The sequence below is a fragment of the Chenopodium album genome, chromosome 6 (genome assembly GCF_948465745.1).
Source record: "Chenopodium album chromosome 6, dcCheAlbu1.1, whole genome shotgun sequence".
NCBI lineage: Eukaryota > Viridiplantae > Streptophyta > Magnoliopsida > Caryophyllales > Amaranthaceae > Chenopodium > Chenopodium album.
Genome location: NC_137839.1, coordinates 9,786,608 through 9,799,544, shown reverse-complemented (window position 1 = coordinate 9,799,544; position 12,937 = coordinate 9,786,608). Strand labels below are relative to the sequence as shown.

Sequence of the window (12,937 nt, the reverse complement as noted above, 5' to 3'; positions counted from 1 at the left end):
ATATTATTTTAAGATTTAAGTTGGATTTCTGCTGCAATACTTTGATAAAGCCTTAACGTTTTAACACGTGGCGGAAACATGCCAATGGTTCTCCTCTATTTTTATTTAAAGTAAGTGGTTTGGAAAAGGGAGAATTATTGGGGTGTTACAACTTGGGCTTTACGCAGTCCAGGACTAAGTTCCTACTGTCAATTCCATTCCAGTCCCAAACTGGAACTTTGCAGGCCAAATTTTTCTTAAACTTGTTGTCTTCATCGTAGACCAAGTCAACTCCATCCATAAATTTGTTGTCTTCAGGTTCCTATTAAGGAACTTCGTTAGTTCCTGTGAGGGATCTCTTCTTCTATCTTCCTTAACTTTCCTTTAGTTTTTATGAGTCTTCAAGCCTAGTGTTAGAATCCAACTCCTTTTGATGTATTAGATTCCCTTTAAGTGCTTTCCTAGAGTTTAGTTTATGCTTTCTTAGCTTGAGGTCCCATTATTGTGTTACTGTCAGATCAGTGTTCACTAGGGATTCTCCTTGTATGTCATTTAAAGCTCTTTAGAGGGTGAATGATTAATGAAATCTTAAGCCTTCTACCAAGTATTGCTTTGCTTTTATGCTTGTTTGTTGTTAGACCTTTATAGATATTGTGTCTTACTTGCATAATAGCTCCCCTCCAAACCAACTTGATGCATTAAGAACTCGTGGTTCGGACCTACTTGTGCCCGCCTTGAAGTATCGGCCGTCACAAGCCCCGAGCACCTGCACTCTGTCGCCCAAATAGACGCGAGTGCTCCTTTGATTTAATTGCCCGCTTGTGTTGCTTTGTGCTCACAAGCCCCTCTTCCGCTCAAGGCTAGCGTTCTTGCCGCCAAAAGGCTAGAGCACGCCGCATGTTTTCGGGGTCCAAACTCCCGGACCGTGACACCTAGGCTACTCTTTCACTTCCAAAGTCAACTTCACATGTTCTAGTTACAACACTAAGAGAACTCTTATTAGTTTGAAGTTTGCTTTGTTTAAGTTCATCATCATCAAAACCTTTAAGGTTCAACAACGATCATCCACATATAAAAATTGGTGATTAAATTATGGTTAAATTGTATTGTTATCAACCCAAAATAATTCTTTATTACATCAAAAGAAAAAAAAAATCTTTATTGGTAAAAATTAATGCAAAATGTCTTGTTGATACTAATAGAAGTTTTTGTTGTTATTAAGATGATACCAGTCATACCACCAAAGATTTTAAGCACAATTCAATACCAACGAGCGTGATTTGGGTCATTTATGAGAATCATGACTCAAGTTATTAGAAGTTGAGAAATTTCATAGAGCTTGAGCCAAAGCTTTGAAATTTCAAGTTTGGTAGCACTTGACTTGAATCACAAATAAATGATTTTGACATTTACTTTATTAATATAGCATATTTCTTTTTCCTCAAAAACACACTAATTCATGCAATGCACCCCAAGTGGACTATACATTAAAATCACTTACCAAAGTTTGTAGATTAATTAAACACATTATAAACTTAAGCCTTATACAAGTTCATATACCAAAAGCTTAAGCTAATGGTTGAGTCCTAAGATTATGTTTTATACTCTATCACTCCCCCTCACATGAAAGGCCCTTTGGGCTTGAAATGTGGATGCAACACAGGACCACCCATACCTGGTGCGAAACAATTCCACTTTAAAGGAGGGGCGGATGAGATTCGAACCCGTGACCTTTGTGTCACGCTGACTCCGATAACATGTTAAAGGACCAACTCAACCAAAAGGTTAAGCTGATGGTTAAGCTGATGGTTAAGGCCCAGGAATATGTTTTATACTCTATCATACTTTATCCGCTCCATTGTATATAAAGTATTTTGTACTTATTATTATACTATATTCATAGAGAAGAATTTTTGGGTGTTACATAAGATTTGCTCAATATAAACGATCTCTACTCTATTAAAATGACAAAATATGTCCATATAAGATATACAAATAAAATTAATCTAAATTTGATTTAATCATAAATAATGTTCGACTTCATTGAAGTTTTTTATTTGTTTAAATTAATGTTGGATAAAAAAGGGATGTTTTAAAAGAGCGCTACCAACCTGTGCCAATTGCATGGTGCTGCGTCAAAGCAAGTAGGACAACGTTGCGAGCTTGTGCATGGGTAAATTTTGGTGGAAATAAAACAAGTTTACATTAGGTACAATAATGACACAAGACCTACTTGAGCACAAGACAATACGTACATATTCGTAACGTTGCTATGAACTCATCTATATTCCAAAAAAGTTCTACATCAACAAAAAGTTTTTCTCTCTCTAGAATTTGGAGAGTGTAACCTCTCTAGTGTGACTGGAGACGCTTTCTTCTAACAACACAAAGTCATCTGCCTAGCGCTTTCTTTCTCATTCTTCTCCTCTAACCAATTTTCTTCTCTAATTATTTTCCTACTTCAATATGTTTCACCGCAGCTGTAATCACCTAAATGGAATAGGGATTTGCATTCCTAAGCAGCCTTATATATGACTATCTAGAAGACGTTAACAAGTATAATCTGACAGTTGTTGCCAAGGTGTTTGACATTAGAGAGTTCTCTGAATTTCAAATTCAGAATTGGGTGGATAGTATCTGGAAAACTAATTCTCACATCATAGTCTAGAAGGTTAGTCATGCTAAGGATTTGTTCTTCTTCTTCTGCACTTCAGTGGAGGACCGGGATAATTTAATCTCGTTAGGATCAGCCTCCTACAAAGGAGCTTTCCTCAGTTTCAAAGGGTGGATAATGGGATCGAATGTCATGACTATGGACTTTTCAGAAGCCACAATCTGGATGAGGGTTGAAAGTTTGCCAACAGAGGAATGCCAACCTCAAGTAGCCATAAGGATCTTGGAAAGGCTGGGAAGGGTTATCAGATTTGAATAGCCTTCACTGGATGATAGACCTCACAGCTTGCTGAGAGCAAAGGTCATAGTCCCGTTTGATAGACCCCTGGTGCCAGGATTCTTCTATGAATTAACTCCTAAAAAAGCGTTGTGGGTGTTTTTGAGGTATGAAGGGGTGTTTCTCTACTGCCATGCGTGTGGTAATGACAACCAATGTGTAAAGTCCCAGCCCAGTAAGCAAGTAGCAATGTACGAAATAGAATAAGGAGCTTATGTGGTCTGAATCATGACATCCTGCTAGCCAGATCTCCAACACCCCTATACTCTAAAAGACTTATGGGCTTAGAGGACAAGGAAAGATTTCGCACTTCAAGAGTTAACTTAACAGTCTACCCTCATCCTAGCCCAGTTTCAGAGTCCCCTGTTCACACACCTCCTAATCAATCATCGAATCAGGAGTCTGGTGGAAATGGGAGAAGTAATGCACAATCAGAAAATGATCAATCTAATGATGAATCGGATGCATCCTCGTCCTCAAGCTTTGGGAATTCAATTAACCTGGGCCTAAGTCAAGGGGGTAGGAAAAGAGGCAGCCCAGAACAGGGTATCAGTGATAATCAGGAGGCAACCTTGGAAAACAAAAGACAAAAGAATTGTTTGGTGGGAGATGCACCTGCTGAGGACTCCAAAGAGTATAAGAAGGAGATTCCCGGAGATAACATGATCTCAATCAGAGGTAGAAGAGGTTTACCTGAGTTACCCCATGTCATAATCCCTGCTCTTCAAGTGGGCAATGGAAGAGAGGAGAGGCTAAAATGGCTAGCTCAACCCTTAGTGAAACAGCAAAAGATCAAGAGAGACTATGCTAGAACTTGGTGTACTAGAACAAGCCCTCCAACTACCACCGAGAGCCAAAGAATCAAACTAGTCAAATTCACGGATTCACCCCTTTCGGATAAGGATCAAATCACTCCTAAGATGTCAGAGACTGGTCATTTAGGTTCAAAGGGGGAGAAAGGAGGTGCTAAAAAAGACAATTCGAAAGAAGGAGATGAGGCCATGGCTGTAACGGAGTATACCTACGACGGAGTTAGTGCAAAACACCGTTCCATCTTTGTTTCAGAACGGGAAGGCAAACGAAGCCCAGGTACTACTCTCCCAACTAACTCCTTTATGACTCTGGTAAATGATTTGGAACAAGTTGACCATACACCATTGACCCCTGTGGAGTATGAGCGAAATGTGGAGAGGGTAGTGCTAGTTCAGCAACCTCGAGACACAAAAACTATCTCATCCCACAGTGGCATTTATGCCTCTTCAAACTCTTCCTCTTCTCTTAATGCCATCCCCCCGTATTTACCTCCTGATATATTATTGCATTTAGTTTTCCCAACCACTGGCAATGAATGCGACTCGGTGCTTAGCTTACCTGATTTATTCGTTTATTCTCTATTATTTAAGGGTATTACTCCGTTTTATTCGGTTAGTCCTACCTGGAACTATCACTCTCACTTATTGTAGGGAATAATTTCAAGCCTTAAAATCCCACTAGCTCGAACCCCACTGTGATCATACACTAAAGTACGGTGGCGTCCAAAAGGGAAGAAGATAGAGCAAAAGAGTCACCAACAAGTTTTTAAGGAACTTGTAAACCGTTCACGAGGGGAAGGTTACACCCCTTAACGATCCAAGAGATCGTCAACTCCATAAGGTCTAGAACCAAATAAGGGTTCGGGGATAAAGGTACAAATCCAACCTAAAAGAGATTGAACCTGTCCTAATAATAGGCCTCTACTTTATTCTGATCGTATTCATGTGCGCTTTCTGATTAACATGCAATCAATAGGATTAACCCTAAACCTGTTTAATCTATGTTGGTTGAATTTAATGCACAAATAAACTATTATTGGTGATCACTTGAATTATAATCAAAGTTAACCTAAACAAGATTATTAAATATCTTATTAAGCGTGATTACAAGTACAAATTCCCTTTAAACATGCATAAAAGGTGATCAAGCAATAAATAATAAGCATCAAGCAACATAATAAACAATATCATGAATAATAATTATAATAAGGAAATTTTGATTTTTACCACCTTCAAATAACCACTTAATTGAATTTACCACCTCCAAAAAAAAAAGATTTACTTTACCACCACCAAAATTTCCAAAAATTCGATTTTACCACCAACTACCAGATTCCGTCCATGAATCCGTTAGTATGGCCCACATTTTTGACGTTTCTTCTTCATCTTCCCCGATCTTCCATGTCAACCAACCAGCAACGAAATCAACTACCTCGATTGGTCGGAATTTCATGTGGGTTTCGCGTCTGGGTGGTGGTGGTTTCGAGTCGCGATCGTTTTGCGTGTGGCTGGCGTGGTTTCTGGTCTAAGTGGTGGTGGTTTTGAGTCGGGGTGGTTTCGCGTCTGGGTGACGGTTGTTTCTGGTCTGGGTTTGGATGGTGGTGGGGTTGGTCGTAGCTGTTAGGTGGTGGCTAGGGTTTTGAGGTTGGAAATAGGTGGAAAGGGGTAGAAATCGGTGCGGCTGTGGTGTGCGGTGCGGTGGTAGCGATTAGGTGGTGGGTTGGTCGTAGCTATTAGGTGTTGACTAGGGTTTTGAGGTCGGAAATTGGTGGAAAAGGGGGTCGAAATCGGCGCGGCTGTGGTGTGCGGTGCGGTGGTAGCGGTTAGGTGGTGGGGTTGGTCGTAGCTGTTAGGTGGTGGCTAGGGTTTTGAGGTCGAAATCGGTGCGGTGGTTGTGGGTCCCGACGGTGGCTGGTAGCGGTTAGGTGGTGGGGGCTGGTTGTAACGGTTAGGTGGTGGGGCTGGTCGTAGCCGGTCCAGCGGTGGGGGTCCCGACGGTGGCAGCAACCACCGGTTGCTTGATGGGGATTTTTTTTTATTTTTTTTAAAACTTAACCAATAATATGGCGACACGTGTGCAAGGTAGGCCCCACTAACGGATTTTTGGACGGAATCCGTTAGTTGGAGGTGATTGGTGGTAAAACTGATGTTTAATTTTTTTATGAGGTGGTAAAGTAAATTTTTTTTTTTTGGAGGTGGTAAATTCAATTAAGTGGTTATTTGAAGGTGGTAAAAATTAAAATTTCCTTATAATAATCATAAATACAATAATATTCATGTTAAAGCATAAAAGCAAGATCCTAGGCATGATACTAACAAGATTAATAACAAACCCTAGCATGTCACTAAGCAATAAAAATCAAATCTTTAACCCTAACTTGATACTAACAATCATAAATATTAGGAAGAAAATAGGAAGCATCGCAACAATTATATTTAACATTAAAAATACCCTAGACATGATACTAGGAATATCATAATAACAATCTAAACATGATATCTACATTATAATATCAATTAATCAATTAAAGTACTTACTTTGATGCCTCGTACCTCTTTCTAATAACAAAATACACACGTTAGTAACTTCAAGGAAAATAATAATCAAAACAATTAAATTAAATAATTGAAAGAGAGATTTGGGACCAAACCCTCAGAAATTAAAACCTTTCACGCCTAGGGCGAAGGCAACTTCGAATATAGCTAGGTGTTTCTAGATCTTGTGAATGCGGAATTTTGTATGAAAAAGTAAGAAAGAATTGAATGCTAAAGAATACTTGAGAATGAGAGAATTGGTGAATTAGATGAATGTAGATGATGAAAACGTGAAAATTGGTGAATGAAAACGGAGATTTTAATACGATATTTAAGAGAAAATCAGCCAAAAAAGATAATTTAACAAAACAGAGTCTGACGATCGCAAAACAGGATTGGCGCCAACCCTGGCTAGCTGGCGCCAGGCACCAGTGGCTAGCGCCAGGCGCCAATGGCTAGCGCCTGGCGCCAAGCCTGGTTCTAGGCGCCAAGGCCTGGGGTTGGACGCCAAACTGGATTTCAACGCGTTTTCGAAAATCTGATAAATTTCCCGTACTGGAAGATAAAATAATATAATTCCTTCGAAAATGCTATTTGATCTTGATTAAAACTCTGAAAAGTCAACAAAGTCAACTTATCAATGCTAATTGAATTAGGAATGAAAAGAACCTTCTAGAAGATTCTAGAAGACTAAAACCATTCCTAATTGCATTAGGAATGATAAATCATATTAGGCCCTCCCCTAGATCATTGGGCCGTACATAAAGCTCAAACCGGGCCCAGTTTGGTAAATTGGCCATAACTTCCTCAATATTCATCGGAATTGTGCTTATAATATATCGTTGGAAAGGTCTTTGCAAGCCCCATCCAACTACACCACTATTGGACCCATATAATGGACCAACCAAACTGGATTGGCTGTTTCCTTAAAATAAAGTTTTCAAAAACAGAGAGAAGAGAAAAGAAATAAAAACTTTCCGCAAAACTAGACTTTCCACACTTTCGTTTCATTCGATTATGATTCGACGTGAAAGGTACTCATCACTGGGTTTGGTTTTGGGGAGACACAAATGGGTGTCTACACTTACCTTTTCTAGCCCAACCACCAACTACCTTTCCCTTCCCCCACATGTCGACTTTAAAAATGGAAAAAGATGGCGAGTATAAAGTACTCCTCTGTCCCACAGATAGGGTTTATACTCTCAACCCATTATTGGATCCTTTCAGACCAAAAAGCATTCTTGTTGACCCTATTATTAGGAAAATAGAATTCTTTTTCCCAAAGGAAATGATGAATGAACAAGAGCTAAAAACCTACCGTGAGTACCAAGCTACTCATTCCTATGTCTCCCTCCAATGTCTGATGGAAAGCTCTCCAAAGAACCAAACCGTTCCTTCTGCTAACCACCTCTAGAAAAATCCAGCTCATGAATGGCCAAAGTTAAAGGGCCTTGAGGGAGCTTCGGCCTCATACACTTGTGACAACCCTGGTTCTCCTTCCACTTTGAAGGATACCCCACCTAACTCCCCTGCATCCATAGAATCCTTCAATACTACACCCTCTTCAATTTCCTCTGATTCCATGAACTCCCTTCTCAACTTAAGCAAACTGGATATTCAGTCTAGTGAAGATTCGTCAGATTTTGAGTTGGAGTTCTACTCTCATGATGAGAAAAAGGTGCTCTTTAAAAAGAGGAAGGGGAGGAGATTTACAGAGGAAGGTCCAAGAAAAAAGGTCTGGAGCCCTAACGTGGAGAGTGATCTGAAGGTGGTGCTTAACTCGGAGGGTGTGGGGGTGAAGAGAGCTCAGATGTTGGAAGGACTGGCAAGCGCAAAAGGAAGCAAGAGCAGCCTGGACAAGGTTGAAAGGATGTGTGATAAGGTGAGATATGGGCTAAGCAAGGAAGATGATCTCTAGGAGAAGTTCATGGAGATAGAGGAAGGAGGAAACTCAGCTACGAGGATTTAAGTTCTGAGAATAGCAACCAAAGAAGATACAGTCAGCTCGGATGAGGAGGTGACTAGCAAGGGTGAAGATCAGGGAAGGACAAGGAAGGTCTGTGATGATGGCGCGGCTGGCCAACAGCCTCGAGAGGGAAAATGAGCATCCTCAGCTGGAACTGCAGGGGATCAAATGACAAAAGCTCCCCAATTTTCCCAGTAGCTAAACTAGTTGCGGTAAGGTTTAATGTAGATCTTATTTTCTTGTGTGAAACTAAATGTAATTATGACTCTATAACTTCAATTTTTAGTAGATGGGGTTTTAATGGTAGTGCGGGTTGCGATGCAGATGCTAGCAAAGGAGGACTGTTCCTTTGTTGGTCGGATAGGGTGGTAGTGAGGGTGATAGAAACTCACCCCTACGTACTTTTGTGTAATATATTACTAGTAGGAGGCTTTAACTATTACGTTGCGTGTGTCTATGGTAATCCGTATGTGGCTGATCGTACTAGTGTGTGGAACAAATTGCATGACCTCATGACAACCTATAATGGTAACATTGTGCTAATAGGAGACTTCAATCAAATAGAGTCTCTAGAGCAAAAAATAGGGGGGTAGTCGAATTATCCCGGGACGTAGCGATTTCGTAAATTGGACTATAGAAAACAAGCTAATTAAAATCCCATGCACGGGACTAAAATTTACATGGTGCAATAATAGAGTGGATGATCCAATTTACGAACAATTAGACAGAGCCTATGCAAAAGATGGTTGGAAATCCATGTTTCCTGACGCATTGGTATGGAATTTACCAATTATGTTCTCTGATCATGCCCCAGTAGTCCTCCAGCTCCACGAGACGAGAGGATCAAAGTGCACGGCGTACAAAATGGAAGCTTGGTTCTTAAAGAAGGAAGAAGTGAAGGAGATGGTGGAAAATATTTGGAAGGCGAACACCCAAGGATCACCATTGTATAAAATACAAAAGAAAGTCTTTCAATGCAGACAAGGCTTAAAACATTGGTGTTTAGACGTCAAGCATAGACAAAATAGTTGGAACTGGCAGGTTATTAGGGAACAATTTGAAACACACCAAAATCATGAGGATCGAGACCTACTCTCCTCACCATCAGAAATAACAGCGAGGAAGCACCTCGAGGAGGAGGCCACCAAAAAGTGGTGGTATTGGAGACAGAGAGCAAAATCGAAATGGGATGAATATGGGGATCAGTCTACAACCTTTTTCTTCAAGAGTGTTAAGCAAAGGACAGTAATAATGGAAATAAGAGCTTTGCAAAGTTCCAGTGGTGCCTGGATCACTAATGCAGACGAAATTAAAGCCCAGTTTAAAGCCCACTTCCAAGACCTATACAATGGGCTCCCAATCTCGGAAGAACAAGCCCAACAGCGGGGCCTAATAGAGGAATGGTTGAGAGATATCCCGTCACTAAAACAGGCAAGTAAGACCTGGCTTTCAAAGCCATTCACAGAAGGAGAAATCAAAGAGGCTGTTTTCGCTCCTAAACCTCTTAAATTACCAGGTCCAGATAGGGCTCCACCAATGTTCTTTCAAGAAAACTGGAATACTATCCGATCAGATATAGTCAAAGCAGTTCAACATTTCTTCAGAACCGGAAATTTGTTAAGAGAATGCAATAAGACGTTCATCACTCTTATCCCGAAGAAAAAGCAACCATCGAGGATGGATGATTTTCGACCAATCAGCCTGTGCAACTTCATGTACAAGATCATTTCAAAATGTTTGGTGAACAGACTTAAAAAGATTCTCCCGGAAACAATTGGAGAATTCCAGAACACTTTTGTACTAGGTAGGAGTATGGTGGACAACTGCTATATAGCACATGAGTTACTAAGCCAGGTAAAGGCAAGAAGGAAAGGAGGCTTCTTTGAGGCTATGCTAAAGATAGACTTAAGCAAGGCATACGATCGAGTCTACTGGACCTGGTGGATCACATATTAAAGAAAATGGAGTTCCCAGATGATTGGAGAAAGTGGATTCGAAGCTGCATCCAAACGGTTTCCTATGCGGTTCTGGTCAATGGAGAGGAATCAGATTTTTTCAAGCCTGAAGCTGGTCTAAGATAGGGAGATCTCCTATCTCCCTATACCTTCATCCTGGTTATGGAAGTACTTTTGAGGAAATTGATAAGACTCCAAAGCGAAGGAGTTATTCGAGGAATCAAGGTAGCACAAAGAGCACCTGAAATAAATCATCTATTTTTTGCAGACGACGCCCTTCTCTGTTTCAAGGCAACGCCTTCTTCATGCAGAGCAATTAAAAGAGTACCGGACGAATTCTGCCTCATTTCAGGAGAAGTGGTGAATGCACAGAAGTCTTCTATCATTTTCAGCCTAAATACCCCTGCGAGATTTATTAGAATCCTAAGACAACTGCTTAAGGTTCAGAGCTATAAAGAGCTAGGAAAATACCTGGGTTGTCCCATGGATGTGGATGGGAGATCAAGCACAAAATTTAATAACATCGTAGATAAAATTCAACAAAAGATCTCCTCATGGAAGTTCTCAATGCTAAACCAAGCAGCTGAGCTAGTTTTGATTAATGGAATCTTTGTGGCAATGGCTCAGCATATCCTGTCTCTGTACTAGTGCCCAAGGATTGTAGTTAAAAAAGAAAATAGCATCCTCATGAGATTCTGGTGGAGCACGAAGTACGAAAAAACGGCAATTTGCTGGAGGACACAGGAAGTTCTTCACCTGCATAAGAATGATGGAGGTCTTGGACTTAAAAGCTTGGAGCACATCAATACTAGCCTGCTCATGAGACAAGGATGGAGACTATACAAGAATCCAGGAATGCTAGCAAGCAGAGTTTTTAATGCTAAGTATGGGGGGGGGGGATCCAATAAAGTTGGGTTACAAGGGCAAGCATTGCAAAAAGGGATCCTGAGCAGGAAATAGTCTAATAAGAGCTGCTAAGATCATGAAAGAAGGAATTGGTAGAAGAATTGGGAATGGACAGGACACGAGTATATGGCAGTACATATGGGTAAGGAAGAATAAAATACAGGTAAGCAACCAACTAGCAGGATCACAAATGGAAAAGGTAAGTGACCTTATGACTTCAGACAGAAGATGGAATGCCAACTTAATCTAGAGCACCTTTGAGGAAAATACAGCTCGAGATATTTTATCAGTGCACATTCCAATACAAGAATGCGAGGATGAGTTCACATGGATCCTAGAAAGAACAGGGGAATTCAGTTTTAAATCGGGGTACTGGATGGCAGCAAATCAAAAGAAAGAGACCATATGGAGTCCAACATCCAAATCATTCTGGAAATTGTGGTGGAAAGTGCCCCTGCCACCAAAATTGAAGATGTTTATCTGGAAAATCTCTCAGAATATCATCCCTACAAGGGAGAATTTGGGGAAAAGAGGCATATGTTTAGACGGTCTTTGCAATCTTTGCAACAAAGCACCAGAAGACATGAACCACTTGTTCCGGTTATGTGAAATATCTCAAAGGGTGTGGGCGTCCTCACCTCTTAGGATTAACTCAGCTAACCCCCAGTTTCTGTCTTGCAGGGAATGGGACTTTAATTTCATTCAATATTGTATGGCACAGCTGAAGAGCAGCCCACAATTATTACCTAACTTTGTGGCGACCCTCTAGGCAATTTGGCTGCATAGAAACAATATCATCTTTAGAGGCGTGAGTGTTAATCCCAAATATATCTTGGAGTTAGCACAGTTGCACGCGGCTAAATGGGAGGAGATCTAGACCTGGAAACAAAAGAGTCAGGATTCCAACCAAAACCCCAAGACAACAACACTTCTAGTTATATGGAAGTCAGGGAATGCTACAACTCATTCTTTTGTTTCAGTATGCGTGGATACAGCATGGAAATAGGAGAAGGGGAAACAGGGGAAAAACTGGAGAGCAGCCATAGCATGGACAACAGAAAATGCGCATCTACATCACATTCAAGGGAGTAAGAGAATTTTTGCTCTTACACCAACTCAGGTTGAGGGAATTGTAGTACTGGAAGCCTTAAAACATGCTCACACAGAGGTAAAGAATCTGGTCATAAAAACGGATTCAATGCAACTGGTAAAGGCTATAAAGAATCCAGAGGATGCAGAAGAGGAGCTGAAACATATTGTCAAAGATATTTTTCTCGAAGCTAGGAAGAGACACTATGTTGTTTGTATCAAAGTAGATAGAAGTATGGTTAATAAAGCCCATATGCTAGCCTCTCATTGTAGGAAGCAGGGGTAAGGTGGAGGTGTTCCCTCCTTTCCACACCTGTTAAAAAAAAAAAAAAAAAAAGAAAAGAAAAGACAATACGTACATAATTTTCTAGATTTTATTTTATAGAGATTTTTTTTTAAAAAAAATTCAAAATTATGCTTACTATAACATATCATTAGAAAGTAGAAAACTCTACTTTCCAACCCAATTTAACCTTGCATCAACAATTGTTATATTTTGGACAAAAGGTAGAGAGGTGTTCAATTTGATCCTTGTTTTTATAAAAATCTCATGTCATTTGTTATAAATCAAAATTAGGCTTATGATAGTCACCAAAGGTCTTAGTAAAATGGCTTATTCAATCATTTGAAGTTCACATATAAAAGTTTAGGTTGATGGATTATTGTATGAGCAATTGAGCATGGCTTCGAGCAGAAAAAGACTGTATGGTAGTAAGCGCTTAATGAGATGTAGGTATTTGAATGA

General features: G+C 40.2%; 1 protein-coding gene across 1 annotated transcript; it reads left to right on the top strand.

The window, feature by feature from the left end:
• The first annotated feature begins 10,359 nt into the window (after positions 1-10,359).
• Positions 10,360-10,845, top strand: LOC145636649 (uncharacterized). The gene has a single exon (XM_081688215.1). It carries the CDS (start codon positions 10,360-10,362, stop codon positions 10,843-10,845), a length of 486 nt encoding a protein of 161 aa, XP_081544341.1.
• Positions 10,846-12,937: the final 2,092 nt, after the last annotated feature.

Coding starts and splice junctions, on each gene's coding strand:
- LOC145636649 (XM_081688215.1), top strand. CDS start 10,360: ATGGAAGTACTTTTGAGGAAATTGATAAGACTCCAAAGCGAAGGAGTT.